General features: G+C 49.1%; 1 protein-coding gene and 1 non-coding gene across 2 annotated transcripts; one reads left to right on the forward strand and one right to left on the reverse strand.

Annotated features, from left to right (window-relative positions):
- Positions 1 to 348: 348 nt before the first annotated feature.
- On the reverse strand, positions 349 to 27,239 carry TMC5 (transmembrane channel-like 5). Its single transcript, XM_012731801.1, is given in 19 exon segments — positions 349 to 564; positions 1,540 to 1,585; positions 1,997 to 2,104; positions 4,115 to 4,193; positions 6,216 to 6,389; positions 8,416 to 8,549; positions 8,723 to 8,798; positions 10,506 to 10,601; positions 12,311 to 12,408; positions 13,111 to 13,189; positions 15,298 to 15,449; positions 17,761 to 17,916; positions 18,788 to 18,932; positions 20,101 to 20,252; positions 22,603 to 22,851; positions 23,262 to 23,349; positions 25,102 to 25,201; positions 26,932 to 26,972; positions 26,974 to 27,239. Coding segments are annotated over 19 exon segments (2,286 nt in total). The 3' UTR covers positions 349 to 517.
- Positions 13,527 to 13,598, forward strand: TRNAD-GUC. The gene has a single exon. It is a non-coding gene; the product is annotated as a tRNA-Asp (tRNA).
- Positions 27,240 to 27,712: the final 473 nt, after the last annotated feature.

The following is a 27,712-nucleotide window of genomic DNA, read 5'->3' on the forward strand; positions in this document are numbered from 1 at the left end:
GGCTCTGGACTTTGCCCCTGGGTACCATGGCCACGTTTGTAGTTCAAACCATGGCCACAGCAGGTTCCACAATTGAGAGGTATCACATCCCTGGCTGCAAATCACATTTTTATTCAGGCGGGACCACTTCTGTAGCACCAGTTTTTAATCCTTTGCCAGGTCAGGGAGGACTAAGAGGAGATATTGCTAAGACCCATAACTCTCATGCATGCCTCCCGAAGATAAAACACATCGTTCTGAGTTATCTCTTCCAAGGTTTCTGTGAAACTCGTTTAAATATTACAACAGTCTTTATTGGAAAAGCCCAAATATTTTGTTTGGGGAAATCAGCAATTGAGGTATAAAAAATCAGCAGGGAATGCCTGATCCACTTCAGTATTCACACTGTGGGGGAGCCCACTCCTGGCAGGTGGCTTGAATTTCCCTTCTAAGAAGCTCCGAACGGCCCAGGTGTCCTGGAAGTGGTTCCATCTCTGGCTTCTGTCCCTTGATTGGTGACTGGCCTGCACAGTAATCATCACATCATTGGATGACCTTCTTGAGCCCATTGCCGTAGTCGAAGTTCTGAGTTTGACACAGGAGAGAGTAGTCAGCACAGAAATCAGCACACAACCTCCCCTCTCTCCACAGGCGGGAGACTGGCCCTCAGGTCCCACAGCTCCTCAGGGCCCTCTGCCTCTTCCTTTTCGGTTTCTTCCATTCTCCCCCTTTGCTCCATCAGTGGGCTCTGTAATTCACACTACCCAAGGGTGGAGCGGCTTGTTTCCCAGTGGTCATTCCCCTCCTGGATCCGGCCACGGATTTCCTTTGGGAAATCACCTTCCTCCCGTCCAGTCCCCGCGGTCGGTGTGGCTGGAGAACCTGTGCCTACCGGTGAAACCCAGACCTAGGTGAAATCATGTTCATGACCGAAACAACCAGACAGGCACATCACGATCAGACCCAGAATCTGAGTCTTGCCTTCTTCCCAAGATGGACTCTGAAGGTGTGAGAAGCTGAGCCCCTCTGGTGGTGCAGTGGGTTAAGTCTCAGCACTCTGAAGCTGGCTGAAGCTGCTGAGGCACGAGTTCGACCCCCAGCCAGGGGGTGACCCACAGGGCGCGGCAGACCTCTCCTGACACGCCCACTGCTCCCCTCAGCAGTGGACTTCATGGATCTGCCTGTCCTGCTCCCCACTCTGTCTCTGGTGAGTCCTTTCACGCCCCTGCACCTCTAGCCTGTACCCCAGATCTGTATGCATGAATAAATAAATCTTAAATATATATATATACACATATATATATTAGAAGCTGGCAAGCGGTCTTGCAATTATTATAACAGAGCTCATTTGAGAAAAGAGCAAACATGGGAAAGAACTGCACAGAAAGGACCTAGCTTCCAGGCACACCTAATGCAGGAATTATTCTGGGATTGGCCAGCACGGCCCTGGGTCAGTGCATGGGACGGAGTGGCTCAGAGGCCGGCGGCAGCTCTGCCCCTCGTCTCGGACCTGCCATCTGGATAAACAGCTTCTCCCTCGGGGCCAGCTTGGTTACTCACCATGAGCAGCGTCCTGTTCCTCCATATGGACTATTGGGTCCTCGTGCTGAAAAAGAAGCAAGCAGGCAGCTTCATCATTGGAGGAGAACACAGACCCGTGGCACAGCTGGTGAGACTGGGCAGCCGGCTCCCCAACCCCCCGCCACTTTAACATCGAGATGTGACCATCAGGACCACGGTGCACCCGCAGAAAGAGGCTCCACACGTGTGTTCATTTCTCAGCTGTTTACTGTGCAGCACAATCTGCCTGACAGGTTGTGTGTGTGCAGGGCACCCCCCTGGGCTCAAGGGGAGACGTGTCCCGGCTTCATGGGTGCAGGCTGGGCCTGGATCCTTTATCTAGTTCATGCTGACAGCACTAATTTGAATTAGAGCAGCAGTGCTTGTTAAGTAACGCATGCAGACGTGTGTAGCCACAGGAAGTGACGTGCCCTGAGGGGGCAGCCTCCAGCCTCACCTGCACGTGTCTTCTTCCCGGCACAGCAGTGCTGGCAGGGCTTGCTCTCTTCTCCGCCTCCTGCAGTTTGGCCAACTTTTCTATCAGGAACATTTTATCTTTGCCCTCCTGCCAGGAAGCAAAACAAGAAACCCAGGAGGGAGGATGAATGATGACGTGGGGCTGAGAAGCAAATATGGAAAGGTATGTTTCTAGGCAGGTCACTCCACGTTGAAGAGAGACTATGCCATGTTTTCTTCTGCCTTTTTTTTTGTTGTTGTTGTTGAAATTTTATTTATCAAGAACTGGGGTACAGGCCAGAGGTGTGGGAGTAGGGAGGGTAAGAGGATTCACCAGAGACAGAGTGGGGAGCAGAGCAGGCAGATGGACTGAAATACACTGCTGGGGGGAGCAGTGGGGAGACAGGAGAGGTCTGCTGGGCCGTGTGGTCACCACCCTGGAGGGAGATGGAGCTCGTGGCTGCAGTGGCTGCAGCTGGCTTCATAGTGCTGCGCTTTAACCCCTTGCGCCACCAGGGAGGGCCCCATAGACTATGTTTCAATTGTTGAAGTTAACTGTGTTGGTGGAGTGGACCCAGATAAGCTCAGGATGGGAACGAGGAAAGGAAGGGTGGTGTCCTCCGCAGGAGAGGCCTCACGTCCCGTGACTGTGGCAGGCCAGGAGGGAGCCGGCCAGGATGGTCTGACCGTCCAGGTCAGCTCAGCCCCCAGCCCGGCGACCACTCTGCAACCCTCACTTCATCTGCACAGCTTTCACTACCGATCTCTGGGTTATCCATTGTAGACTTTGTATTATTTTATTTGTAAAAATGTCTGCATGCCTAGTACATATAGACTTTCAAAAAAAAAAAAAGAAACAACAGAATCATAATACTGTCATCTTGCCTAAAAGGAAGCTGGTAATACCTTACTTTCAGGTACTAGCCAGGCGGTGGTCAGTCTCTCGGTTGTGCCTTGAGTGTTGTTGTTTTTTTTTTAATATTTATTTATTGGGGTACAGGCCAGAGGTGCGGGGGGAGGGGTGAGAGGGTTCACCAGAGACAGAGTGGGGAGCAGAACAGGTGGATCAACTGAAATATAGTGCTGGGGGGAGCAGCGGGGAGACAGGAGAGGCCTGCTGCACTCTGTGGGTCGGCTCCCTATTATTTCAAATCAAGGAAACCGAAGCTTACCAAGTGAAGCTATGGGCCCCAAATCACAGTGCTGGTAAATGGTGGAATTTGAACGGAGACGCAGAAACCGCTGTTAACTGCAATGCAGCTTTGCCTCCCTGAATCAAAATCTGCTGGGTAAAGCCTGGAGTCTGCATTTTTGCAAGCTCTCCAGATAACTCTAATTAATTCTAATTAGAGTATGAAAACAGCTGCTACAGACCAGAGGTTTGTAAACAAGTTGACTCTATCCAAGACAGCTGGGGAATTTGTTAAAAATATCAACTCCCATGGTCAGCACTTCTTTACATAACTCCAACTAACTAATACAGGAGGAATGGGGGAAAGAAAAAATCAAGAAACATTGTTTCTTGATCCACTGGTGGATGCTAAAACTCCTGGGTGAAAGTTTAAGGAGACGCTAGAGCACTGGAAATGGGATTGACCTGGACGGTCAGACCATCCTGGCCGGCTCCCTCCTGGCCTGCCACAGTCACGGGATGTGAGGCCTCTCCTGTGCAGGGCACCTCCCTTCCTTTCCTCTTTCCCAACCTGAGCCTTATCTGGGTCCACTCCACCAACACAGATAACTTCGACAGCTGAAATAAAGAGAGGCCCCACCTGTTCTGGAGCACGTTTGGAATTTCCCACTTTACAAAGTTTTGAGAAGGGGGGAGGACAGGCCCTCCCTGGTGGGCAGCAGATTGGAGCGCTGCACTGTGAAGCTTAGCCAAGCCGTAACTACTTCAGTGCAAGTTTGATCCCCGCCCTGGGGTGACCCACATGGCACAGCAGACCTCTCCTGACCTGCCCGCTGCTCCCCTCAGCAATGTATTTCAGTAGATCTGCCTGTTCTGCTCTGTCTCTGGTGAATCCTCTCACCACCCCTGCACCTCTGGCCTATACCCCAGTTCTGTAGGCACAAATAAATAAAATCTTTAAAAATAAAAAAAGGGGGGTGGACTCACATTGATGATCTGTTCATGGAGCAGTCTGATCATGATCTTCCTTCCCTCTGTGATCTGCCAGTAGAGATAGGTGATCATTCTGAAAGAAATGACAGACACTCGTGCCAAGGTGCTGTGGGCGCGGAATTTCACCTGGGTGCACGGATCTGGACTATCTGCTTGCAAACGGACTTTGGCTGCAGAGCTGTGTCTGGTGAGACAGAGGGGAACTACCTGGGAGCAGCCGTCCTTGACCTGGCTGTGTGTAGAACCACCTGGGAAGAGGGGAAAAGATCCAGCCCGCCGCCCCTCACCTGATCAATTCCCTGGGCTCCCCAGGGCCTGGGGTCAGGTGGCAGTATTTTTCTTCGTTATTATTGAGGTGCAGCTTACATGCCCCAAAGCTCACTCATTGTAAGTTCAAGGACTTTGAGTAAGTTTATGTGGTTATGCAATCCCCACCTCGACCTAGTTTTATGACGCAGCGTCAACAAACACCACTGCTTGTGTGTTCAAGGGATACGGCTATGTTGGCTGGATCCATTTATATGTGGCAACAGATGTGGTCACCGCCACCGTGTTAGCTGACACCTCCCTCACATCAGAATTATCACTTTCATCGGATGTGAGAACATTGAAGAGGCATCAGTATTTTTCTAAACGCACATGATTCTAATGTGTACGTTCTGTGAGTCTGGACAGTGAGGCTCAAACTTCAATGGGTTACAAACTGCCTAGGATTTGGTTAAAGTGCAGATTCTGGTTCTGTAGCTCTGCACAGGAGGGCTGAGATTTAGCCTTTCTGTCAGGTTCTCTGGTGAGTTTCTGAGGCCAAACAGAAATTAGCGTCAGTAGGAGGGCCTGGCTGAGAGCAAGGGGACCTGGGTTCAAACCCATATCAGCAGCAGGCTCTGAGGCCGGCACCTCCCTGCAGATCTCTGGAGTTCTGATCAGGCCCATCTGTTGCTGCACGTGTCCCTACAAGGCTCCTCCCAGGTTAGACAAAAGCAGGACACTCCGTCGCCCTGGGGTGATAGGTTTCCATCCAGAGGCCTGACCAGAAACGCCTGAGGGCTGGTAACTGATGTGCTTCGTGCCCCAGGGACCGGTCAGGGGAACACCTTGTTAGAAAGACTGCAACCACCGACGGAGCCGGCGTTCATGATTGGACTCACCCTCCCGAAAGCCCAGAATCCTGCGTTCAGTGGACCCACCCTTCTCTGCCAAGAAAACGGACACAGCGATGGCCCATCTTGACCCCACTGCCTGCTCCGTGACTCCTGTTTCTTGTCTTTACCACTGTGGTGTTGCTAATGCACCATGGAACCTTCCAGGGCTGCGCTACCAGCTACATGCACCGGCTGACCCAGACCGTGTTTGGAGCTGTGCCTCGCTAATGTGAGGGGCTGCCGGCGTAGGTGCCCCGGCCAGGTCTCTAGAGCAGCAGCCCTCCATCTGCCAACCGACCTGTGCACACAGGAGAGCACGCAGTCGGCAGAGCTTCTACTAATTCACTGCAAGGCAAAAGCTCATCTTACTATTTTTTGAATAAGATTACAGGGCGCCCCCTGGTGGCGCAACAGGTTAAAGCGCAGCATTGCAAAGCTAGCCAGGCCTCTTCAGCCCTGCTCCCCTCAGCAGTGTACTTCACCCATCTGCCTGTTCTGCTCCCCACTCTGTCTCTGGTGAAGCCTCTCACCGCCCCTGAGCCTCTGGCCTGTACCCCAGTTCAGTATGCATAAATAAATCAATCTTAAAAAAATTACACTATCCTATATATCAACAATTCCCAACCTAACTTAACAGAGCACAACCTCAGACAGAATCACCATAAAACTTCCCCAGGCATTTTCATATTCTTTTTTTTTTTAATTGTACTAGCATGTTATCTCTTAAGAGGGGGCAGAGCTGGAACTGTATTGCTTTCTTCATAAAACAGGCCAAAAAAAATAATAACTAGGGCAAGACAATATTAAATTATAGCTTTTTTCTTTTTTTTTAGCACAAGAGCAGGTGAGGATCTTCTAGGAGAATGAGATACACTAGGGCCCCGGGCCCCACCCACATCCCATGTCATGCTGGTGACTTGTTCCCCGCCTGGCTTCCCCAGGACCCCACTTACAGCACAATGAGGGTGAGGATGAAAAAGAAGTGCACGCTCCCGATGAGGTTCCGGTAGATCCAAACCACCCACAGGTAGCTGGGCCTCTTACTCAGGGTGTCGATCCAGCCGTAGATGGAGTGGATGATGTAGGGCAGACCCTGGAACGGGCCGCAGTGGGCGGAGGGGTGCAGGCTGGTAAAGCAAGGCGGAAAGGCGGCTTTGCTAAGAGCAGAGCAAGAGGGGTCTCCCTGCTGGCCAGCAGGCAAAGCGCAGCACTGTGAACACTATGAGGCTGGCCACAGCCACTGCAGCACGAGTTCCATCCCAGCCAGGGAGTGACCCCCAGTGCGCAGCAGACCTCTCCTGTCTCCCCGCTGCTCCCCCCAGCAGTGTGTTTCAGGCCATCTGCCTTTGCTCCCCACTCTGTCTCTGGGGAATCCTCTCACCCCCTGCACATCTGCCTATACCCCAGTTCTGTAAGCGTAAATAAATAAATCTTATATAAAAAAAAAAAGAGTAGCACAGGGCTTCCCTGGTGGCGCAGTGGGTTAAAGCACAGCACTGAGAAGCTAAAGCCACTTCCGCATGAGTTCGATCCCCGCCTGCCCCGGAGGTGACCACATGGCGCGGCAGACCTCTCCTGACCCGCCCGCTGCTCCCCTCAGCAGTGTACTTCACCCATCTGCCTGTTCTGCTCCCCACTCTGTCTCTGGTGAAGCCTCTCACCCTCCACATCTCTGGCCTGTACCCCAGTTCTGTATGAATAAATAAATCTTTTTTTAAAAAAAAGTTGTTTAATAAAAAAAAAAAAGAGTAGCACAAGATAGGGTAGTAGCTACTTCTAGAAGCAGCACGCCCCTCTTGCCTGCTCCTCCCCCACTTCCAGAGGAGACCTCAGTCCCTTCGGCTGGTGCGCCTGAGCCTCCCAGCCGGCTCCCAACAGGAAACACCTGCTCCAGCAGGACAGTCCAAAGACCGGGCAGCAGCCTCTTGGGTGTGGGGTCCCGGGAACCTTGCAGGGGCAATCAGGTTGGCTCTCTTGGAAGTGGGAGTAAGAAACTCAAAGAGGGGCCCTCTATTCTATGGCTGCCGAGGTCCCCTGTAATGTCACTTGCAGGCAAATTGGTGAACAAGCAGAGACAAGCGGCCATAGGCACTGGCTAGAAGACAGAAGACGGAGCAGACCTGGCCAGAGGGAGCAGCCTGCCCGGATGCCACGCGAGCCCCTGCCGTCCAGTTCCGCCTGCACCCTAAAACTCAGCTCCCTTGTTTCTTCAGTTCTCATGCATCCACTCCTTCCCCCAAGGTTTGCTGCCCTGGAGATTCCATCCTGACGGAGGAGTGTGGCCCCAGCTTTCCTGGGGTTCCATTCTAGCTGGGAAGATGGTCAACCAGCAAGACAAAGCTTCTAACAATAGGAAGCGAACTGGGGGTGAAGAACAGAAAGTGCCCCCAGAAAAGACAGGGTGGAAGGAGATAAGGATGGTCAAGGGGTTGAGGTCTTGGCCTCTGGAGCTGAGAACCAGAGGGCAGGAAGAAGGCCGCTGAACCCCAGGAGTGAGGAGGGCACCTCCCACAGAGCCCCACCCACGCAGGGAGGGCGCACAGGTCCCAGGCCCGTGGGAGGCCCAGCAGGGAGGAAGGAGCCCGATGGGGCAGGGCCCTTCAGTGCATGCACACGAGGTGCTGCTCTGATCCAGGGCCTGGCCTCTCCTCCTCCAGAAAGTGAGGAAAGTGCTAGTCATGACCTGGGCGCCTGATGGGTGGTGACCAGACTGGGCTCTATTTCCTCCCTTGCTTGTGTTGTGTTGTTTGCTGGTTACCAAGGAAGCTCGGGTTAAACCCTAGCACACGGCCTGCAGACACTCAGGGTGGATAGGAGCTGGGAGTGCCTCCCGGCAGCCCAGCCCAGGCCCTGTTACCCCACCCTGCCATGCTGGCCCCATGGCGGCCACTGGACACTTCCCTGAGGGAGCCAGCCCAGGACTCTCCCTTCCCGGGCGCCTCCCTCTTGTAAGGGTCCAATTCAGCTTGGCTGGATGCCGCCTGTCTTGCCTTCTTGTTAAATTCTTTTATAAGAGGTCAGAACCTTCAAAGAGGACCCCTGGGGTCTCTCGCAGCCTCATCAGACCCAAATAAGAATAATAATTTAAAAAATCCCAACATTTTAAAACACCCGCCCCCTCGCTCCGACCTCTCCCCAAGGCTACCATTTTACCTCCAGATGGTGAAGGCCAGGGAGCACAAGACCCCAGTGAAGGATGGGAAGAAGAGCAAGAAGATGAAGAGCGTCATCATCTGGGAGGCTCGCCAGGCCTTGCTGGGAGGCTGGAAGTTCATCATCAGGCTGATCTGAGGAAAGAGGAGGAGGCACCTGCCACAGTGGCCAGAGGGTCAGAGGGTCCCCAGCCGGCCAGACACTGGCTTCATGAAACTCTCCCCCACCCGCACCCCCATTTCCAACCACCACTGGGTCATGGCGGACTGAGCAAAACTGATCTGATTCCCGCTGCAGACCGACTCACGTTTTTGACGTAAAACATGATGAAGAGAGTGATAATTTGGATAAAGGGCAGCAGGGGACAGAAGAAGGTTCCAATCCTGGAGGAACAGGGGTGAGTGTCAGAGACCCGTCAGACACCGGGGGTGGGGGGGGGGGATGGATCAGAGAGGGGAAGGGGGGCAGTGTCACGGGCTGAACTCTGCCCTCCCCAGACTCCCCATTGAAGTCCCAACCCCCAGTTCTCAGAATGCCGCTTGGAGACCTGGTTGGTCCTTAAAGACAGTTTTAATGCTGCACACCTTAGTTCTTGAATCTGTAAATAGAAGCATTTTACTACCTGTGTTGCTCTTTCAATCCTCACCTAAACCCTGTGAAGCAGATACTGTTATCTCCACCTCCTCCCACCCCCACACTTTAGAGTGGGAAACTAAGGTGTGCAGAGTTGAAGTAACTTGCCCAAAGGCATCCTTTTTGTTGAGATGATATGGGTGACAGACTTTTATAAGCTGGGTGACAGGCAGTTGCCAGGGGTGACCTGGCAGTGTGCAAAAGCATCAGCTCACCTACCCAAAGATAAGACTTTGCATCCTCTAAAAATAAACTCTTTGATGTGAGTTGTTTGCAGACAGCCAAATGGTCAGAGCAATTTAAAGAGTTAACAAAGAACTCTTTGCAGGTTTATGTTATATGAGAGACTTTTCAGATATCATCTGACTTAATCCTCAACACCATTCTGAAGGCAACAATTATTATGTGCATTTCATAGATAAGGAGGATGAGGCTCAGGGAAGCTCAGTGACCTCAGTTAGTCACAAAACAGGCCCCAGAATCAAGGTTATCCAACTCAAATGCCCTGCCTGCAAATTGGCAACCCACTAACAGATGAGTCCTGGAATGTAATACACCGTGCAGAATTCTGGCACTAAGTACATCACATTAAAAAAGGAAAAATAACTCTGGCCTGTACCCTAGTTCTGTATGAATAAATAAATCTTTTTAAAAAAAAAAGGAAAAATAACTCGCAGATTATTGATTTGAGTTTCCAAGTGAGCTTGACAACACTTGGTGCAACTGGCTGGCTATCACCAAAACTCACAACTGCACACACACATGCACATTCAGAAATCTACACCCCAAGACTACAGAGGTTTTACCACCTGGTACTGTGAATGAAGCAGGCCAGGTAAAAGAAATACACCACCCCCACTGCAGCACGAGTTCAATCCCCAGTCAGGGGAGCTGACCCACAGCAGCAGACCTCTCCTGTCTCCCTGCTGCTCCCCTCAGCAGTGGATTTCAGTCCATCTGCCTGTTCTGCTCCCCACTCTGTCTCTGGTGGATCCTCTCTCCCCCATACCTCTGGCCTTGTATAAATAAAAAAATGACTAAAAACATAATGAAATAAAGTTGTTTACCATAAGAAAATGAACACAAGGCAACAAGAAATGGGTGGTAGCTCCATGTTGGGGGAGGCAGTCATTCCAGGTGGGGGCAGGGTAAACTGGAAATACTCAGTCTAGTTCAAGGCCCAGTCAAATATCAAACTAGGAAATCAGAAATTTCATGCTTTATGTGAAATCACCTGACTTTTACATAGTGGTTAGGATCCTGCTCTATGTCGATTCTTGCCTCAAGTCCCCATCAAGGAAAATAATAACCTGGGACATACATACTTGGTTCTCAGACTCATTGGATCTGATCTCACACACGTACGTTGGAAAACAACTGATTCTGGAGCTTGCCACAGACACTCCCAGTCCACGGTCAGCTGGAGCCAAGGGGACATTGAAGATCCCCAAACTTACCACACCAGAGTTTGTACGTAGATCAGTTCTAGAACATTCCCAGCAATGTCAAACTCCTGTGAGCCAAGACTCTTGATAAATCGCGTTCCAATGATTCTGTGAAAACAAAATGAGCTCAATGCCCAGAGGACTGATTCCCTCCTTCAAGACTTCTACATGCAACAAAGGAGACACTCACTAGTTTGCAATAAAGTACAAAGTTCCTGTACAGATTTTTGAAAAATTCTAAGTACAAGCATGTTTTTGAAGAAATAATTGAGGAACCTGAAGGAAAATGGTATTAACACAGGCATTCAAAAGTGGTTTCTGGACCATCCTGGTGGCTCAGTGGGTTAAAGTGCAGCGCTGTGAAGCTATCACAGCCACTGCAGCCTGAGTTCAATCCCCGCCAGGGAGCTGCCCCACATGGTGCAGCAGACCTCTCATTTCTCCCCACTGCTCCCCTCAGCAGTGGATTTCAGTGGATCTGCCTGTCCTGCACCCCACTCTGTCTCTGGGGAATCCTCCCCTCCACCTCCACCTGCACACCTCTGGCTTGTATCCCAGTTCTTATGTGCATAAATAAATCTTTTTTTTAAAAAAAAAGAAGTAGTTTTTAAAAGTCTAGCAAACATTTGCTAACAGTAATTATCCCAGCCATTATCTAGTGTAATCACTCTGGCTTATTAAGGCTTTTTGTCCCAGCAGAAAAACTCAGTACCTCTCAACCAAAATAAATTTAATTTATTTTCAATTTTGGTTATTTATAGGTATCAAATTACTGGTGTTTCCCTGTTCTCTAAGTCCACAAGGAGGAAACCAAAGTCTTTGGGAAAACCTGAGACCACTTCTTCATACAGAGGAGTTGCCAAAAAAAGATGATATCTAATAAAACACTTCTCCAACTCAGACAGAGGCTGGAGGAATAAGAGTGAGCTTGGTTGATTGCATGAGGACATCTGGGCTTCTGTCTCCACACTGAGGAAGGTCCTGATATGGTGTCATGCCATCTTACCACCAGAGCAGCTTCCAGAATATGTAAAAGTCTACCAGGACTAAGATGCCCATGATAGAATTTAAAAAGAAAGAACAAAAACCACAATGGGCCAAGGATAACACCACTGCCTCAATTCTGTGTCCCTGGGGCCTATAAAATTTCAGCACATTCATTGCATTTAATTAAAATAATGAGCTAAAGCAAGATGCCAAGGCATAGTGATAAGATAAGAGCAAACTCCACCAGTGTCTCACCGTGAGACCCATTCTTTGTCTTTGAAAATGATCCTGGATACACATACAACATCTTGCACTAGGAAAATCTGAAGGAAGATTCTTCCATGGTAAAGTTATGTACAGTGGCTAGATCACAAATGGCTCTCAGTTTCTATTTCTAGAACTTTTTCTTTTTTCCAAGAGAAAAAAGGTTGCAAAGGACCAGCTAAACCAAATGAACTTTGACAAGGGGACTGTCAGGCAAGGTGAAATTCCAGTTATTTAGAGGAAAACAATATACAAGGTCAGTAGGAAAACCCAGGACAAGGCACACTCAGGCCTGATAAGGGACATGTGTCCCTGTTCCACCAAGACTGCCCTGGCAATGGTTACGATGCCAGGTGCTAGCTACAGACATACTTTGCGTCACGATCCTCTTGAGAAATGCACCATTGGCAATATGGTCACCGCGCAAACATCACACACGGTGTGACGTCATGACCCGGCAGCGCCTCCTGCACACCCAGGCTCTGGGTCCATGTCACACACACACACATCACTGACCAAACCCCTCTTCGGCAGCCATGGCTCACTCAATACTGGCCAGTCCTTACCTCCGCAGGAACTCCCCCAGCAAGGAGTCGGCCAAAGAGAACATGAAATCCATCAGAAGGAGCCGGTAGATTTCCTGGCCAATGAGCGTCTCCCAACACTGGAAATAAACAAGAGTCAGGTTTGGGGTGTGTGTGGGGGGGGGTGTGCCTAAGCTCAATCCCCATCTGCTCCAGGCATCCCGGATTCATGAGCACAGAGCTGGTGGCTCACTTTGGCTACTTCCTTGAGTACCCAGAAAGCGGCCACACCGCAGCAGAAATGCACCATTAAAGCTCAGTTTGTTTTCCAGGTGTTGACTCCCTTTCTGCACCCCTATGGAGGCCCCTCCACAGGTACCCAACCTTCCATTCACATGCTCTTCTCTAACACAGCCTGCTCCTCTAGATTCTGTTTGTCTGCCAGGATTGATCAGTTTCTCCGGGAGACCAGGGTGTCCATGCCTAGCAATGCCTCCGCTCTTCTTACTGACCTAATGAAAAGTCACTATCTGATCGAGGAAGAAAGGGTTATCATGCTAGCACAAACTGGAAGGTGCAATCCGTGATCAGTAACCTGCACAGGAAGTCAGTCCTCTCAGCAGAGGGAGTGGGAGCTCCTAGATTTGGCTGATAGAGGGGAGGAAAGGTTTGGGTGCACAGCCCAAGGATGGATGGATGGATGGATGGACGAACGGATGGACAGATGAATGAAAGAATAATACATTTGCTTTGATATCATGAGCAGAAACTCAGGAAACATCTTTCTGGAGGGTCAAAACTTAAGAAACCAAAGTGAAGGCATAAAAGCATAGAAATCTCACCTCATCTCCAGCTAGGGCCACAACATTGAGCCAATAGTAACAAAGAATTCCAATGATTGACATTTTCAGGAAGATGTTTCTAAACAACAGAAGAGAAACAACTATCACTGCTTCTGTGGCATTCAGCAGTGCTGTTTACCAGTCTTTCCTTCTAAGCACATGGAGAGAATGAAGAGTTCGCCTTGCCTGTGGTTTGAGTGGGACCTATGGCTAGTTGTGAACCAGAGAGATATAAGTGTGTCACCTTGTGACACTTCCAGGCTGAAGCATTTAAATGCCATGTGAGTGCCAGGGAGAACCTTCCTCTGAAATGGCCAGCAATAATATTTGAGATCGTAGCTGCCCTCCCAGCCTGGATCCCTAAGTGACTGATGTGACCAAAAAGCCCTGCGATCTACAGTGGACATGCAGGGGCCTCCCTGGTGGCCAAGGGGTTAAGGCTCAGTGCTGTCACCTCTGAGGCCTGAGTTCGATCCCCAGCCAGAGAGCTGACCCACATGGCGCAGCAGACCTCTCCTGTCTCCCCGCTGCTCCTCTCAGCAGTGGATTTCAGTAGATCTGCCTGTTCTGCTCCCCACTCTGCCTCTGGTGAATCTTCTCACCCTGCCTACACCCCAGTTCTCTATGCAAAAATAAAATAAATTAATAAATGAACATGCAGCGTGAACAAGAAATACAACTTTGTGTTCCAAGCCTGTGAGATGTTGGGAAGAAGGGGTATTTTTTTTTAAAAGATTTACTTATTTATTCATACAGAACTGGGGTACAAGCCAGAGATGCGGAGGATGAGAGGATTCACCAGAGACAGAGTGGGGAGCAGAACAGGCAGATCAATGAAGTACACTGCTGAGGGGAGCAGCGGGCAGGTCAGGAGAGGTCTGCCACGCCATGTGGTCACCTCCAGGGCAGGCGGGAATCGAACTCATGCGGAAGTGGCTTAAGCTTCTTAGTGCTGTGCTTTAACCCACTGCGCCACAAGGGAGGGCCAAGAGGGGATATTTGTTACCGCAGCACAACCTAGTTCCTTCTAACAGCTATCACCCTTTTGGGGCATCTCCAAACTATCTGATTTCACATTTCATCGTAATAATAGTAAATAAACATAATACTGTTCATTGGAGGTGGAGCATGGACAGGTGCCAAGAACTTGACTGCATCAGCTTTCTTAATGTTCCAACTCCATCGGCACTTTATGTCTGTATGTGCTTTGTCTTTCTTGTGGATAAGGAAACTAAAGCTCAGAGAGAAAAGAATTTGTCAAGGTGACACACTGTGTGAGGGATCTAACGAAGATTCAGACCAAGGGCCGCTGGTTTAGTAGCCCAAGCTGTTAAATGTCGTCAGGTCGCCTGAACCAGCAATCTGGCCGGTGCTTGGGGCTGCAGCATAGGGCCTGTGCCACTGGAGGGCCCACACATGCAGCATTTGTGGACTTGTAGAAAGGCAACGTCTCAGGCCCTACCCCAGACTTAGGAAATCATACACTAAGTCATGCTGGTGCATGCTGGGAGTTTGAGAACCACTCTACTGGACTCTAGGTTCAATGAAAGAAGGGAAGCAGGTGGAGCTTTTTCAATGCCAGGTCCCAACCTCTTGCAAGGTACAGCCTGTGTAGCTGATGGGAAGCACCAGCTCACGAGTGGTATAAACACCACAGTAAGCAGGTGCTTGGAAAGTAGCAATATGGACACCACTGGAGTCATCTGTGTGTTGTTTATCAAAACGCTGAGGTCACATCCAGCAATACAATGCTTTTGTGGAGTGATAAGAAGGTGCCTCTCCCTGCCAGTGAATTGCCAGAAGTACTCTCGCCAGATCCATTTGGGTGGCTGAATGACAAAAATGCATCTCTTCCTCCCTGCAGAGCTCAATTTGACTAATGCAAACACTGTCCGTTCCAGTCCCCTCTCCAGGTTCCCCAAGCAGGAGGCTTTATGCAGTGCACAACCCGCACACCAGTGCCTCTCATCACCGAGAAGAACTGTGTCTCCCTAGATCTGGCAGCAGCGGGGACAGGAAAGGCATTCCTTGGGGCAGACGTATGGAACGACTGCATTTTCTCAGTGCTCTTAGGATTTTATGGCTGTTAACCCACCCCAAACAAAAACGTATTACGCACGAAACTCTTTCTGGAAATTAGATCTTGGAAACTACACTTGAGTGTGATCTATTGCCACAGACCCCTACCGGATCAGAAGGCTGTAGACTTCATGCCTCGGCATCTCGTAGCGCTCCACCAGCCTGAACATGGAGTAGAAGGAGGGCACGGCCAGGTTGATGCAGGACACCATGAAGGGCAGTAACAGCACCGCCCCAGGGTCACTGTGGTTCTTCAGGAACTGCAGGGAATCGAGGGAGAAAATCCAGATGCCGCCTGTGCCCGGAGCCCTCTTGTCTCACTCAGGAAATCCCAGAAGTGCTCCTTTATGGAGCACTTACCTGCACGAAGTCTTCCCCTACGTGATTGCACGTTACCGTCACTGCAGTCCCGTGGGTGGGTATGAATAGACGTCAGTGATGGGCACACCGTGGCTCAAAGACACGAAGATGTTGGCCCGGGTCACCCAGCTAGGGGGTGGCAAATGTGAGCCCAAGTCTATCTGAGGTATGGCCTTGAGCGCAAAGAGCCAGCTGTGACTGGGCCTTACGGAGAGGTCTGGGAGGTAGGGAGGAGCCCCTGGGCCCTGGCCCTGGTGCAAAAGTCTGAGTCTCTGGAAGCTACGGTCCTGCAGCCAGTCACCTCAGCATTTCTTTTCCCTCTCCTGGGGGTACTTATTCATTTCCAAGGCTTTGGAGGCTTTATCTGTCTTTGGGGCAGTCTCGTGGGGCGGGGAGCCCACCTCACTTTGACGTGAGGTAGGGAGAGGTGCCCCTTCCTTCCTGTGGATGCTGCCCTGGGAGCTGAGGGCGGCCCCTCAGCTGGGCATCGTTGGGCAGGGGATTTCAGGGCTCTTGTGCCTCAACCCCAAGCCTGACCTCACTGGTATCCAGCTCTGGGAGTTCTTGAAAACCCAAGTCTCTCACTTGGGGTAGAATCTGTGAAGCCAGTGTCACTTAGATTCAGACGCTGACCCACTCTGTGTGCTTGCAAACTACCGGTCTGGGACCAGACATGCAGCCTCCATGGGCCTCACCTGTGTAACGGGAACATGATCACAAAACCCACAGAGGTGACAGGATTAAATGAGCTCAGATAAGGCGATGTCTGAACCTTAAACACCACCGCCCTTCACACAAAACCTCTGTGGCCAGAGAACAGAAACCCCAGAGTTCTCCCAAATGTTCAGACAACAGAACCATCCACCTCCACTCCCTCCCCCACCACCAAGGGCATGGAGAAAGCCTTCGAGGCAGAAACTCCAAAGCCTTCTTTACACCTACAGGTGTGTGGTCACAACCCACCCTAGGTAAGCCAAGCCCAGCCCCTGAGGACTCTGACTCCATTTCCCCTCTTCCAGGGCCCAACTTAAAGTGGTCAGTGGCAAGTCCTTCGGTTCCTTTAAGCCCACGCCACTTTCCTTGCTGGCTTCTCTTTCCTTGAGGTTCCACTGGGCTGAGCACCTACGGAGTACTAGGGATGGGCCAGGGCCCAGGCTCCCTCAACTGACCAACAGAAGCGTTTTCAGTGTATGATAAATCCACAGGGGAAGACTAAGGCAGCCTCGTCAGGCTGGTGGCAGTGGGAGAAGACTTCCAGGGGCAAACGACACCCCTGCTGAAGTCTAGGGGAGGAATTCATAACATGAAGGGAAGAGGGGGGCTTAAGAATGAATTGCCTGTTTCCCAGCTAGAGATGAGAAAAAGCATCTGGGCTGGGGAAGAGGAACAATGAACCCACTATGTGGCAGATGAGTGGTAGTGGGTGTTAAATCTAGAGATGTGTGCAGGGGTCAGATCATAAAAGATCTATCAACCATGCCATAGAAGGTAGATGTCATACTGAAGGTAATAGAAAGATTTTTTTTTAATGGCATAATCAGACCAATCTGCACAACAATTCTAGAGGTCAAAGAACTGGCTCCACATTAGTTCCATATTTCATTTCTCCAGAAGAGAAACCTATTGTAAAAACAGTACTTTGCCCCTGCCTCTCAGAAATTAGCCTGAGTTCATATCATTTAAAAAAAAAAAAAAAAGCAGAGAGCGAGGGTGGGGGTGGACGGCTAACATATCTTCATCACCCAAAGTACCAGGTACCAGGTCGACTGTCCAAATAACTTTTTTCCTGATCATACCCCTACAAATCCAGGTAGGATCACTCCCACTTGACAGTAAGAAATCTGGAAGATTAAATCATGTGCCAAAGTCCACCCATTCACAATACTTATGGAATGTCCATTCTGTGCCAGGGCTGTGGAAGGCATTAGGAAATACAAGAAAGGAAGAAAGCAGAATTTGATCGCAGGGCCCCAGCCAGGGCTTCTCCCTCTTCCCCAGCCCAGAGCTTCTCACAGTTTGGTGAGTCAGCACACACCTCACATGGGCACGCTGAGGTGCTGCTTTTTTAACAAGCTTCCAGCTGATGCTACTGGCCACAGACCCCAGGGTGAGCACAGGTGCTCCACCACACTATCACTTCAGCGTCCCATCCCCCACACCCTCCCCTGAATGTCTGTGCTCGGCACCCTATGCTCCTGCCTCGCTGCTTACCTCTAAGTTGTTCTCAGCCAGGTAATAAACAGCGGCACAGCAGGCCACGGCCACTCCGGTAGAGATGACCCAGGCTGCCAAGTGGGCAGACAAGCGGATCAGCTTGTGCTTGAGCGTTAGCTTGACATTCTCCTGGCGGATTTCTGACAGGTTCTCCTATAGCGACAAGGAAGTCAAGGTGACCCACAGACCCCTTTCCATGGTTGGCGACGGTCCTTGCCCCAAGTGAATATTTGATGAACACAGAGACACACACCCAGGTGCCCAGGCAAAAGAGAAGGGAAAGTCAAAGATAAAGGTGGACGTTGGGAGTCCCCTAGGGAGACTTCAGATAGTCCGAGAGCAACCCATCACCACAGCAAGTGCCTCTCCCATCCTAGCAGGGCCTATGGGCCAGCAGATGGTTCTGTGCTCTCGGGGAAAGTACAGTGAGATCATGGAGGTCCTTGAACAATGAGGTGGGGTCTCTGTACCCAGGGGGAAGTTAGCACCAGCAGTCCTCTTGTCAAAATTCCTTCGTTAATAATTTTGCTTGTTCTTTCTTTTTCATAACTGTTTCTATAGACCTGGGTTTCTCCATCTCAGCATTACAGACACTTGCGTGAAGCACTGCTGCCTTGTGGCAGATGCTCTGTGCAACCAAAGATAGCATTGTCCCTGGCTCCTTTACTAGATGCCAGTCGCTTCCTTTTCCCCATTCTGTAACAATGAAAATACCATAGACCTTCTCAGGAGGAAAACTGGAAATCATTGAATAAAAGTTTAAACCTGTGAGATCAAGAAATAATTGCACTGAACATTTTGTTATAAAGTGCTAAACTCCCCTCTAGTATGTGTGAGCCAATTATGAAAATGAGCATTTTCTTATACCATCACCAGCATGAGGCATTATGAGTATTTCTAGGTTTTTTGCCAACCTCATGAGCATTAAACAAATAACTCATTATTACTTTAACAAAAGTTACATATACGCAGAGAGAGGGAAGAATACTGATGATGGAAGATATATAAAGCAAGCTCGCCTTACCCTTATCTCAGTGCTAAGATTCTTCTGTTTCAGCTTTACAGCTTTTTCATGAGTAACAGTGAAGTCCCAGCAAAAAACAAGCTTAGCAATTCCTCTGGAGTAAATGTGGGGGTTAATGAAGTTGTTCCGGAAATACCTAGCCATGCTGGGGAAGGCAGAAACCAAAATACCCAAGAGTTATTAAGATAGACATGGGAGAGTACAGGAATTAACACAAAGGAAAGCCCTATCCCTAAGGGTGACAGACAGCATGTAAGGGGTAGCCCCAAATCCTTCAGGAATGGTGGACAGTGCATCTAATCACTAAAGCACTTGGACCTGACAGACCTGACTTGCAAGCCTGAATTTGCCAGCTTGGGGGAGGTGTCTTTGTCATTTTAAGCATTCTGAGCCTCAGTTTCCTCATCTATATAAAGGGTTAATAGCACCCACTTCACAGAGCTATTATGAAAGTTGTATTACTTTTCTATGGCTGCTGTAACAAATTACCCCAAAATTAGAACACACATGTGTTCTCTTACTAGAGATCAGAAATCAGAAAATGAGTCTTAAATCAAGTTAACAGCACAGCCGTGATTCTTCTGAAGCGTCCAGGGGAGAATCTGTTTTCTTGCATTTTCCTGCTTCTATTGGTTTCCTGCATTCCTTGGCTTGCAGCCTCTTCCCTCATCTTCAAGGCAATGGAGCATATGCTTGTTCTCTGCTCTGACCCTCCTGGCTCCTACTTACAGGACCCATGTGACTTACACTGGGCCCATTCAGATAACCCTGGATAATCTTCCCATTTGAGACTCTTAATCACATCTGCACAGTCCCCTTTGCCAGGTAAAGGACACAGGTTATAGGGATTAGGACATGGTTGATTTTGGGGGGTGGGGAACCATTATTCAGTTGACTATATAGTGTCAATGCAGCATTTGGAGCAGAAGCTTGTGTTATTATCATAGAGCACTTGGGACTCATTAAGAAAAGGTCCAAGAGTTCCTGACACCGGGGCGGACACAAAGTAAATGCTGAGTCACAGGGACCCTCCCTTTCCAGACTTTGCCATCCCCAAGTCAAAGCTGCCTAACTCAACAGGACAAGGTCTCACTCGCCTTGGGACCATTACATTGGCCGTGAGGTCATTATGGACTGAATTGTATTTTTAGATACACCGATTTCTTTCTCTTCTTCTGTATTTTCTGTTGCAGGGTAAGGAGCGATCAGACCAAATCAAAATGACAGAGAAGTTGTCTCCTGGGTAAATCTTTAGTCTCTCGGATTCTGCCGAGATCTGAAAAGAGCTGAGCGTTGGGAAGTGCGTTCCCTACCTGAAAAGCAAACTGAAAAAGCAGATGACCATGCATAGGCCCATGGTGAAGATGTAGGCCAGCTGCATGTCGTATGTGGCACTCCCGCTGCCTTGTCCGATCGTAGCGTTGCTATAATAGCCATAGTACATCACTGTGTCCTGAAAGTAGCCCTGAGGGGACAAGAACCCACGGTCAGGGGATGTGCTCAAGAAAGTGATGAGTGGCCACAATCAGCACAGGTGGACTTCTCACTCGACAGGAAGTGCATGGGTCACTTTAGTCACTTTGTTGGCCAGAAAACGGGAAATGAAGGCCACGGAGAAACCAGACATTTTCTCCAAAACCAACATGACTTTGCAGGGGGAGACCCAGTTGTCACCATCAAGGGTGAGCAAGTGACACCTGATGAAAAGCAGGACAGTCAGTCATTATGTGCCTTTGTCGCCAATTATTATGTTTGGACGTGGTTAATAGGAAACAATTTAAAAGAAATCATGGGCCGGAGGAACAAATGAGAAAGAAAGCAGACAGTGGCAGAAGGTGAGACCGGAAAGGACGCAAATGGCCTGGTTTCTGCAATAACACAGTGTCAAGATAAATAAGGGTCAGGACAGGGGACATTATTTGAGGTGAACAAAAGCTAGATAAAGGCAGCTGGTGCCTGCTCTGAACAAGCACATTACAGAAAATTCTTGGGAACACCTGGGAGATATAAACACGACCTGGCACACGGCCAGACTCATCTATGGATCTTCTATTACCTACCTACACGTGTAGGGATGCACCCAGATAGTCTGTCTATAGAACTTAAACAGTGCTGGTATTTTCATTTTTCGAGGTATGCTAACGACAGAGGGACTATGGGAAAGTGTCTTTATCTTTGAGGGATGAAGATAAAATTCAGAGTGAAATGTCCTGATGTCTGTAATAAGTACAAAATGATTACCCCAAGTCATAAAATCAAATATGGCCAAATGGGCAAGACTTTAAGAGCTATATGTATTCAATTAAGTTACCACATCTTACTGCTTTGTGACTGAAATTTTTCAGTTTCGCATGTACTCAAATCCATAATGTAAATATAATCGTGAGGGAAATGAAGGAGAACCTTATACAATGATTCTGTTTTAATGCATCTATATTAAGGGAAAGGTTTTTTTCTTTTCTTTTTTTTTTTTTACAGAAAAAGGAAAAAAAAAGACATTCTCTGCAAGAGTCAGCAAACTTTTTCTGTAAAGAGCTTGACAGTAAATACCTTTGTCTGGACAGATCGACAAGGCTGCAACAGCCACTCTGGTAGCAGGAATCGCACAGACATGAAAACAAGCAGGCCTGCCGTGTTCCCAAAGAACTTCACTGATCAACACCAAAATGTAGATTTCATGTAATTTTCATGTTCCACAAAATTTTCTTCTTTGGAGTTGTTTACAAGCGTTTGAAAAGGTAACTATCAGTCTTAGTCTGCAGGCTGTACAGAAACAGGTGGCAGTCCTCTGTGTATCCCTGGCCTGCAGAACCTCTGTGGCTAAAGCCCTTCAAAAGGTAAACTCCACAGCAGGGGCTACACGATGCAAGAGGGAACCAGGTAATTAACTGAGGCTCTGTAAATGTCAAGATACAGAGGGAAGCAAAAATGGCTGCAAAGCCAGAGTGATAGTATCCTGTCTTTTATATTTTTAAAAGAATGCTTATTGTCTATCTTTCCACCTACCTACTTAACTATGGATCTATTATTACATGTCTACTTGTGTATGTATGCATCTGTATGTTCCTTCCATCCATCCATCCACCATCCATCCACCCATCCACCATCTATCCACCCACTCACATCCATTCATCTATCCACCATCCACCCACCGACCCATCCATCCATCAACTCACCCACATCCATCCACCCATCCACTCACCCACCCATCCATCCACTCACCCACATCCATCCACCCACCCATCCATCCATCAACTCACCCACTCATCCTCCATACATGCATGCATGCATGCATCCATCCATCCAACCATCTTTCTATAGAAAGAAAAGCAGTGGACACAGATACACTCTGAAGTGAAAAAAGAGATAAGGGAAGAGTGGACTTTCTCTTAGCTTGATCTCTACCACAACAGGAATTTTTCAAAAGGAGCACAGTGTTTTATAGAAAGAAAAATGCAAAAGACAGAAAAGGTAGATCTATGAACACCAATAGGCCCACTACCTAACAGTAGAGAACAAAAAGTTGCAGGCAGTATATGAATAATTCATCTTTTGTTTACGTTAAAAAAAAAAAAGGATGTATAGGTACCTTATATATGTGTCCATACATGTGCAGAAAAGAACATCTGGATGATATAAACTATTAACATACAGAAAGGGATTCCACTATGTTGTGTATTACTTTTGGGAAAATTATTTTAAGCACCTACTTTCCCCGTCAGTCAGCTCCCAGGGAAAGTGAGAGGTCTGGGCAGTGACCGGCCAGGTTCCACCGAGGTTCTCCAGAACATGTTTTGAGGAAATGGAGGACTTACCGCCCCAGTGAAAAATTCCAATCCAGTGAATTGGAGGGTGTTCTTTTCAGCCTGGGTAAACTGCGGGATTATGATGAAGCTGAAGGTCACAATGAATGAGAAAATGTTGAACTTCAAAAGCCACCTCAGAAAGTTGAAATAGGAGAGCACACTGGTTCCAAACTTGCCCCCGATGACTTTGAGTGTCTTCTGCCACAGGGTGAAGGAACTGAGCACTTCTGACAGGGAGTTCTTGGATCGCCGGTACCCCTGAGGTTAGGACCGAAAAACACCCCAAGCTTGCCACTCGCTCCACAGAGAGCTACCGAGCAGAAGCCTCAGCAACAGTCACTGTTTCTAGAACACTCCAAAGTGCAGGGCACCATGCTATCTCACTTAGTAGCACAGAGTTACCTCATTCACACAGGACCACCTGCTGAGGTGAGCACTCTTACTCCCAGATCTGACACTCTCAGAATAAACTGCCCAGGTAGTTCAGCATCTTCTCATCACCCCTCTCACCTCCCTCTCCTAGCCAGACCCAATTTCTCTGACTATCAATAAATGCTCAGATTTCTGTTTCCTCGTGCCCACGTGACCCTTCCACCCCCACTCTCCCGCCTTCCTATTTTCACTCCCGGTTGGGCCCATTTTATTGGCAGCAATCAGGGCCGGCTCACCAGTGAGATGGAGCTCAGACACTGTGCGCAGCAGCCGAGCTGAAGGATGGGACGGGACTGCCTGCTCTTCTCATTCTCAACCATTTTCCTATGGGAACAGCAGGAGAGAGTGAGAGGAGAAGGCTGGAATGCACTCCTTGCACGAATATTCACTGAGCGTGGGCCTCCCTGGAGACACAAGGGTTAAGTCCCTGCACTAAGAAGCAATCTGCAGCCACTGCAGCAGCAGTTCGATCCCCCCACCACCCCCACCACCCCCAGGTGACCCACAGGGTGCAGCAGACCTCTCCTGTCTCACTCGCTGCTCCCCTCAGCCGTGTACTTTGTTGATCTGCCTGTTCTGCTCCCCGCTCTGTCTCTGGTGAACCTTTTTACCTCTGGCCTACACCCCAGATCTTGTATGCATAAAAATAAAATAAAACTATTTTTAAAAATAGGAATTTAAAAAATTCCCAGCAAAGAGGACCTGGGAGATCCTCTTTGCCTAGGACCTGCTGGGCAAAAAGACCAGTTTCCCTGTACATGGAGCAGGACTGCTAGTTGGAAAAGAAAAAAACAAAAATATGATGAAAATGATGGGTAGGCTAGATAGTATGTTGGAAGGGGATGTATCCTGTGGGAAGAGAGAAGGGGTAAGGAGATGGGGAGTTCTGGAATTGGGTGGCATTGGAAGGAAGGTTTGAAAGCGAAAGAGGGGTACAGCTAAGGGGTGGCCCAGAGAGGGAACAGACAACACAAAGCCCCAAAGGGACAGAATGGCACAGAGACCAGGGTGGCAGGAACAGACAGAGCAGGGAAGGGAGGAGGGGACGAGGATGACTGGGGCTCGCAGGGGGGATCCTTCAGGTCCCTGGTCCCCGACCTGGGGGGACTGCATGCCCATAGGGACATCCGACAAGGTTTGGAGACCTTTGAGGTTGTAGGAGTGATACTGACTTTAGTAAACAGAGACGAGGAATGTTGTTCTTCACTCTGCACCTTATCTATTGTGTTTCCAGTCTGACTCCGTGACACAGGGAGGCACGCACTGGTGGAAACAGCTGGGTGTTTCCAGCAAGATCCAGCACAGGTGGTCTCTTCAGCTTCCGTGGACAAGTCCCACCTACGTCGCTCTGGTCTTTCTCTGGCCTGCCTTGGTCTGGCCAAGCCCCCACCCCCACTCGCCATCTTTCAAAGCTCAGCTCAGCTTCCTCTAGCTCTGCCCAACTGGACTTTACCCTCTCACTCAACTTCCTCTCTTGATTTGGGTCAATTTCCTTTCTGTCATTTATAAGTCACCTGTTGACCAATCTCTCCCTTGCCAGTCACAATTATTATCTTTGCGAGTTCAGAACAAATACATCGTTAAGTTATTTATTAGCAATCATGGCCTCTATGCTACTAGTTTCTGCCAACTTTTACAAGCTTAAAAACAAGGCTGAAAGAAAGGTCTGAGCGCAGGGCTTCGGCAGCCCTCTAATTTTTGAGCTCTTAGGCTTAGAAACTTTCTGAGTCTCTCATAAACTTTTCCTTTTCTGGATAGTTTGAAATGTATGGAAGAGTTGCAAATTCCCACACACTCTGGGATGCCAACCTACTCAGGAATTATTGCAGTGCTTTGCCACTGGAAATTTACTTTCTCTCTGTCCACACTTTATCTTTAGAAGCAGGTCACTAAGTACTGCTTGCTTTGCAGGTGAAAGGAGAGAAGAATAACTACAGAGATCTTTTGGAATTCACCTATAGGAAAGTGGCCTCTTCTCAGCATCTATTTATTTCTTATCTTTCTGAGATGGGGCAAAAAGTAGATGACCGAGGTTCGCTTGAAATCCAGGAAAGAGGAAAAGCTTCAGGTACATACCTAAGCGTCCTTTTTTCCTCCATGGTCTTTGGCTGATTCCTGATGGTTTTAATTCTGTCTCTAGAGTTCATGGGTGCCAGAGATGCAATTAACTTTTGTCCTGCAGAAGAAAATAAAGGATGTTTTCCTCTTTAACAAAATAATAACATTTTAAAATATGACAGTGACGTTAGAGGATCTTCAAAAGAACACTGGACAGAAAATGGCACCAGGGCAGCAATTCCAAAGACCAAAGACCACAAACGTAAACAAAAAGCCAGCATGGTTTGAGGGGGGCACAGTGGGGGCACTGAGAGCCTGGCTGGCTGGGAGGCTGACTCCCTGGTTGAGAAACTGAGGCTCTTCCTTTTAATGACATCATTGAGGTGAAGGGGGCGTCCCCAGAAGAGAGCCCCCAAATCGCTCTGCTGGAGACAAGGAAATTTGTGTCTGTTCTGAGAGGCAAAGGGGGTAGACAGAGAGGAAGAAAGGAGAAGTGGGGCAGAGTCAGAGATCTGGGTGAGCAGCAGCCTGACTGGATAAACTCTAATCTCCAATAAAGGGGTTCAACCTGATAGAGGTGTGATGGTGTGTGTTGGGGGGAAATGGGGCACACACTGCTTATGGCCTGTCTAAGCTGAGTTAATTTTCTAGTCCTAGATATGTCTGGAGGCAAAGTTCTAGAACTATCAGAAGGCAGATGCAGCCAGCAGGAATGTACTTGGGTCCATACGAGCAGGAGCGTGATGAGGACTCTGAGGCCCCGACATCACTGGCTCCCGATCTGGATGGAGGCCTGATCACTGCGGAACGGCTGTCTTTGCTTCACTCGCTAGAGAATGCCAGCTCAGAGTGACTTGTTAAAGCAGTGTCTTTGGGGTATTAACCCGCCGTCTTCTCAGAACTGAGGGCCTTCGGAAGCAAGCACACCTGACAGCTCATTCCTGATAGTCCTAGGAAAACACTGCTTTGTGGCTGTGAGTGGCAGCGGCCAGCAAAGCCCCGGAGTCCTGGGCCCAGCCCACAGCATGCTCTGGTGATTTTCCTTCCATAAATCACTGTGAACAGCTGGACTTTACACCTGGGATGGTGTAGGAGAAAAACATCCGTGTTTGGCCTCCAGAGCAGAGAGGCAGGGGGACTCAGCTGAGACGTGCTGTGATGGCCAGCTGAGTGCCAGAGGCCTCCTGTCAGACTGTCCAGGATGAGCAGAATGGACTGAAGCATCAGGCTTGGGAATGGGGAGTTTGGGTCCCAGATCGGCACGGTGCTTTCGTTTCCCTGGTGAATCTTCAGCTTCCTCACCCAACAAATGGAAATGACAGGCAGACCTGCCTCAAAGCGGTGGAGTCAGGGGGAAAGCTAACATGGAACTGAAAGGACAACAGAAAGGAAGAGATTGGCAGAGCTCCAGGCACATGAATGACCTCGATAGTCCTTTCTCAGGCATCACAGCCTCCCAAAGGGACCCAGCCTCAGGCCCCAGCATCCTTGCGTCATCTGTCAAACCTTCCACCCACTCAGTGTCTATTTTTTAAAGTTTGTTTATTTATGCATATAAAACAGGGTACGGGCCAGAAGTGCAGGGGGCTGAGAGGATTCACCAGAGACAGAGTGGGGAGCAGGACAGGCAGAGGGTCTGAAATACAGAGCAGGGAGTCAGGAGAGGTCTGCTGTGCACGTGGTTCACCTCCCTGGCCGGGGATTCAACTCATGCTGCGGTGGCTGCAGATGGCTTCATGGTGCTGCGCTTTACCCATTGTGCCACCAGGGAGACCCCGACTCAGTGTCTTAAAAGCTTTCTTTGCTCCCACTAAGTGATCCTTGCTACTTCCCCCAGTGTCTTGCTACCTTGAATGTTTTCAGGCGAAGCACTAGGCATGCCCACGCCCACACTTCTGGACTATGAAGGGGTGAGAGAACAGTCCAGTCAAAGACGCTGCAAATTCTAACAGTTGCTTGCCTTTTTTGTCACTCTGGCTGCTGAAAATCAGAGAGTCTGGCCCGTCGATATCAGAAATGAATGAGGCCATGCTGAAGCTTGGTTTTACCAGAGTCTTTTCTAGAACAATCTGACTCGAGGAGGAATGGCTTTGGTCCCCGGATGGAACATCTTCAACCTCCACGATGATGTCATGTCTTCTGTCATCAGACAGCATCTTTCCCTCCTCCAAGACTTAATGCCCTTGGGACGGCCTTCCAAGGACCTCGCCCGACACTCAGGCCGGCACTGTCGGAACCACCAAGAAAAAGGCAGACAATGGCCAACAGGCGTCCCATTCACTTTTTTTTTTTTTTTTTAATGCCAGGATGAGGTGGCCAAAGCCAGCTACACACAGATCACTGCATATCTCTCCTGAGGCAGAGGTGAGTTCCTGCAGTGTGTCCCGGTAGCTAGGTAAGAAATCAGAAACAGAATCCTTCACTAAAGACAATGGGATTCTAGAAAGAGAAGGCAGAGATTCTTCCAAGTGACTCACCATCAAAGGGTAAGATTTTCCTTTTAACTGGGTGGGCTAGAACTTATATTTATAATTTTATATGCTGCTATAAATGCAGGTGGTTTTATAAATAATTATGACTTCCTGAGATCGTGAGGGGATAGACCTGTCTTCTCTCTTATGGTAAAACA

Source organism: Condylura cristata, unplaced genomic scaffold, assembly GCF_000260355.1.
Source record: "Condylura cristata isolate star-nosed mole 26May11 unplaced genomic scaffold, ConCri1.0 scaffold00032, whole genome shotgun sequence".
NCBI classification, from domain to species: domain Eukaryota; kingdom Metazoa; phylum Chordata; class Mammalia; order Eulipotyphla; family Talpidae; genus Condylura; species Condylura cristata.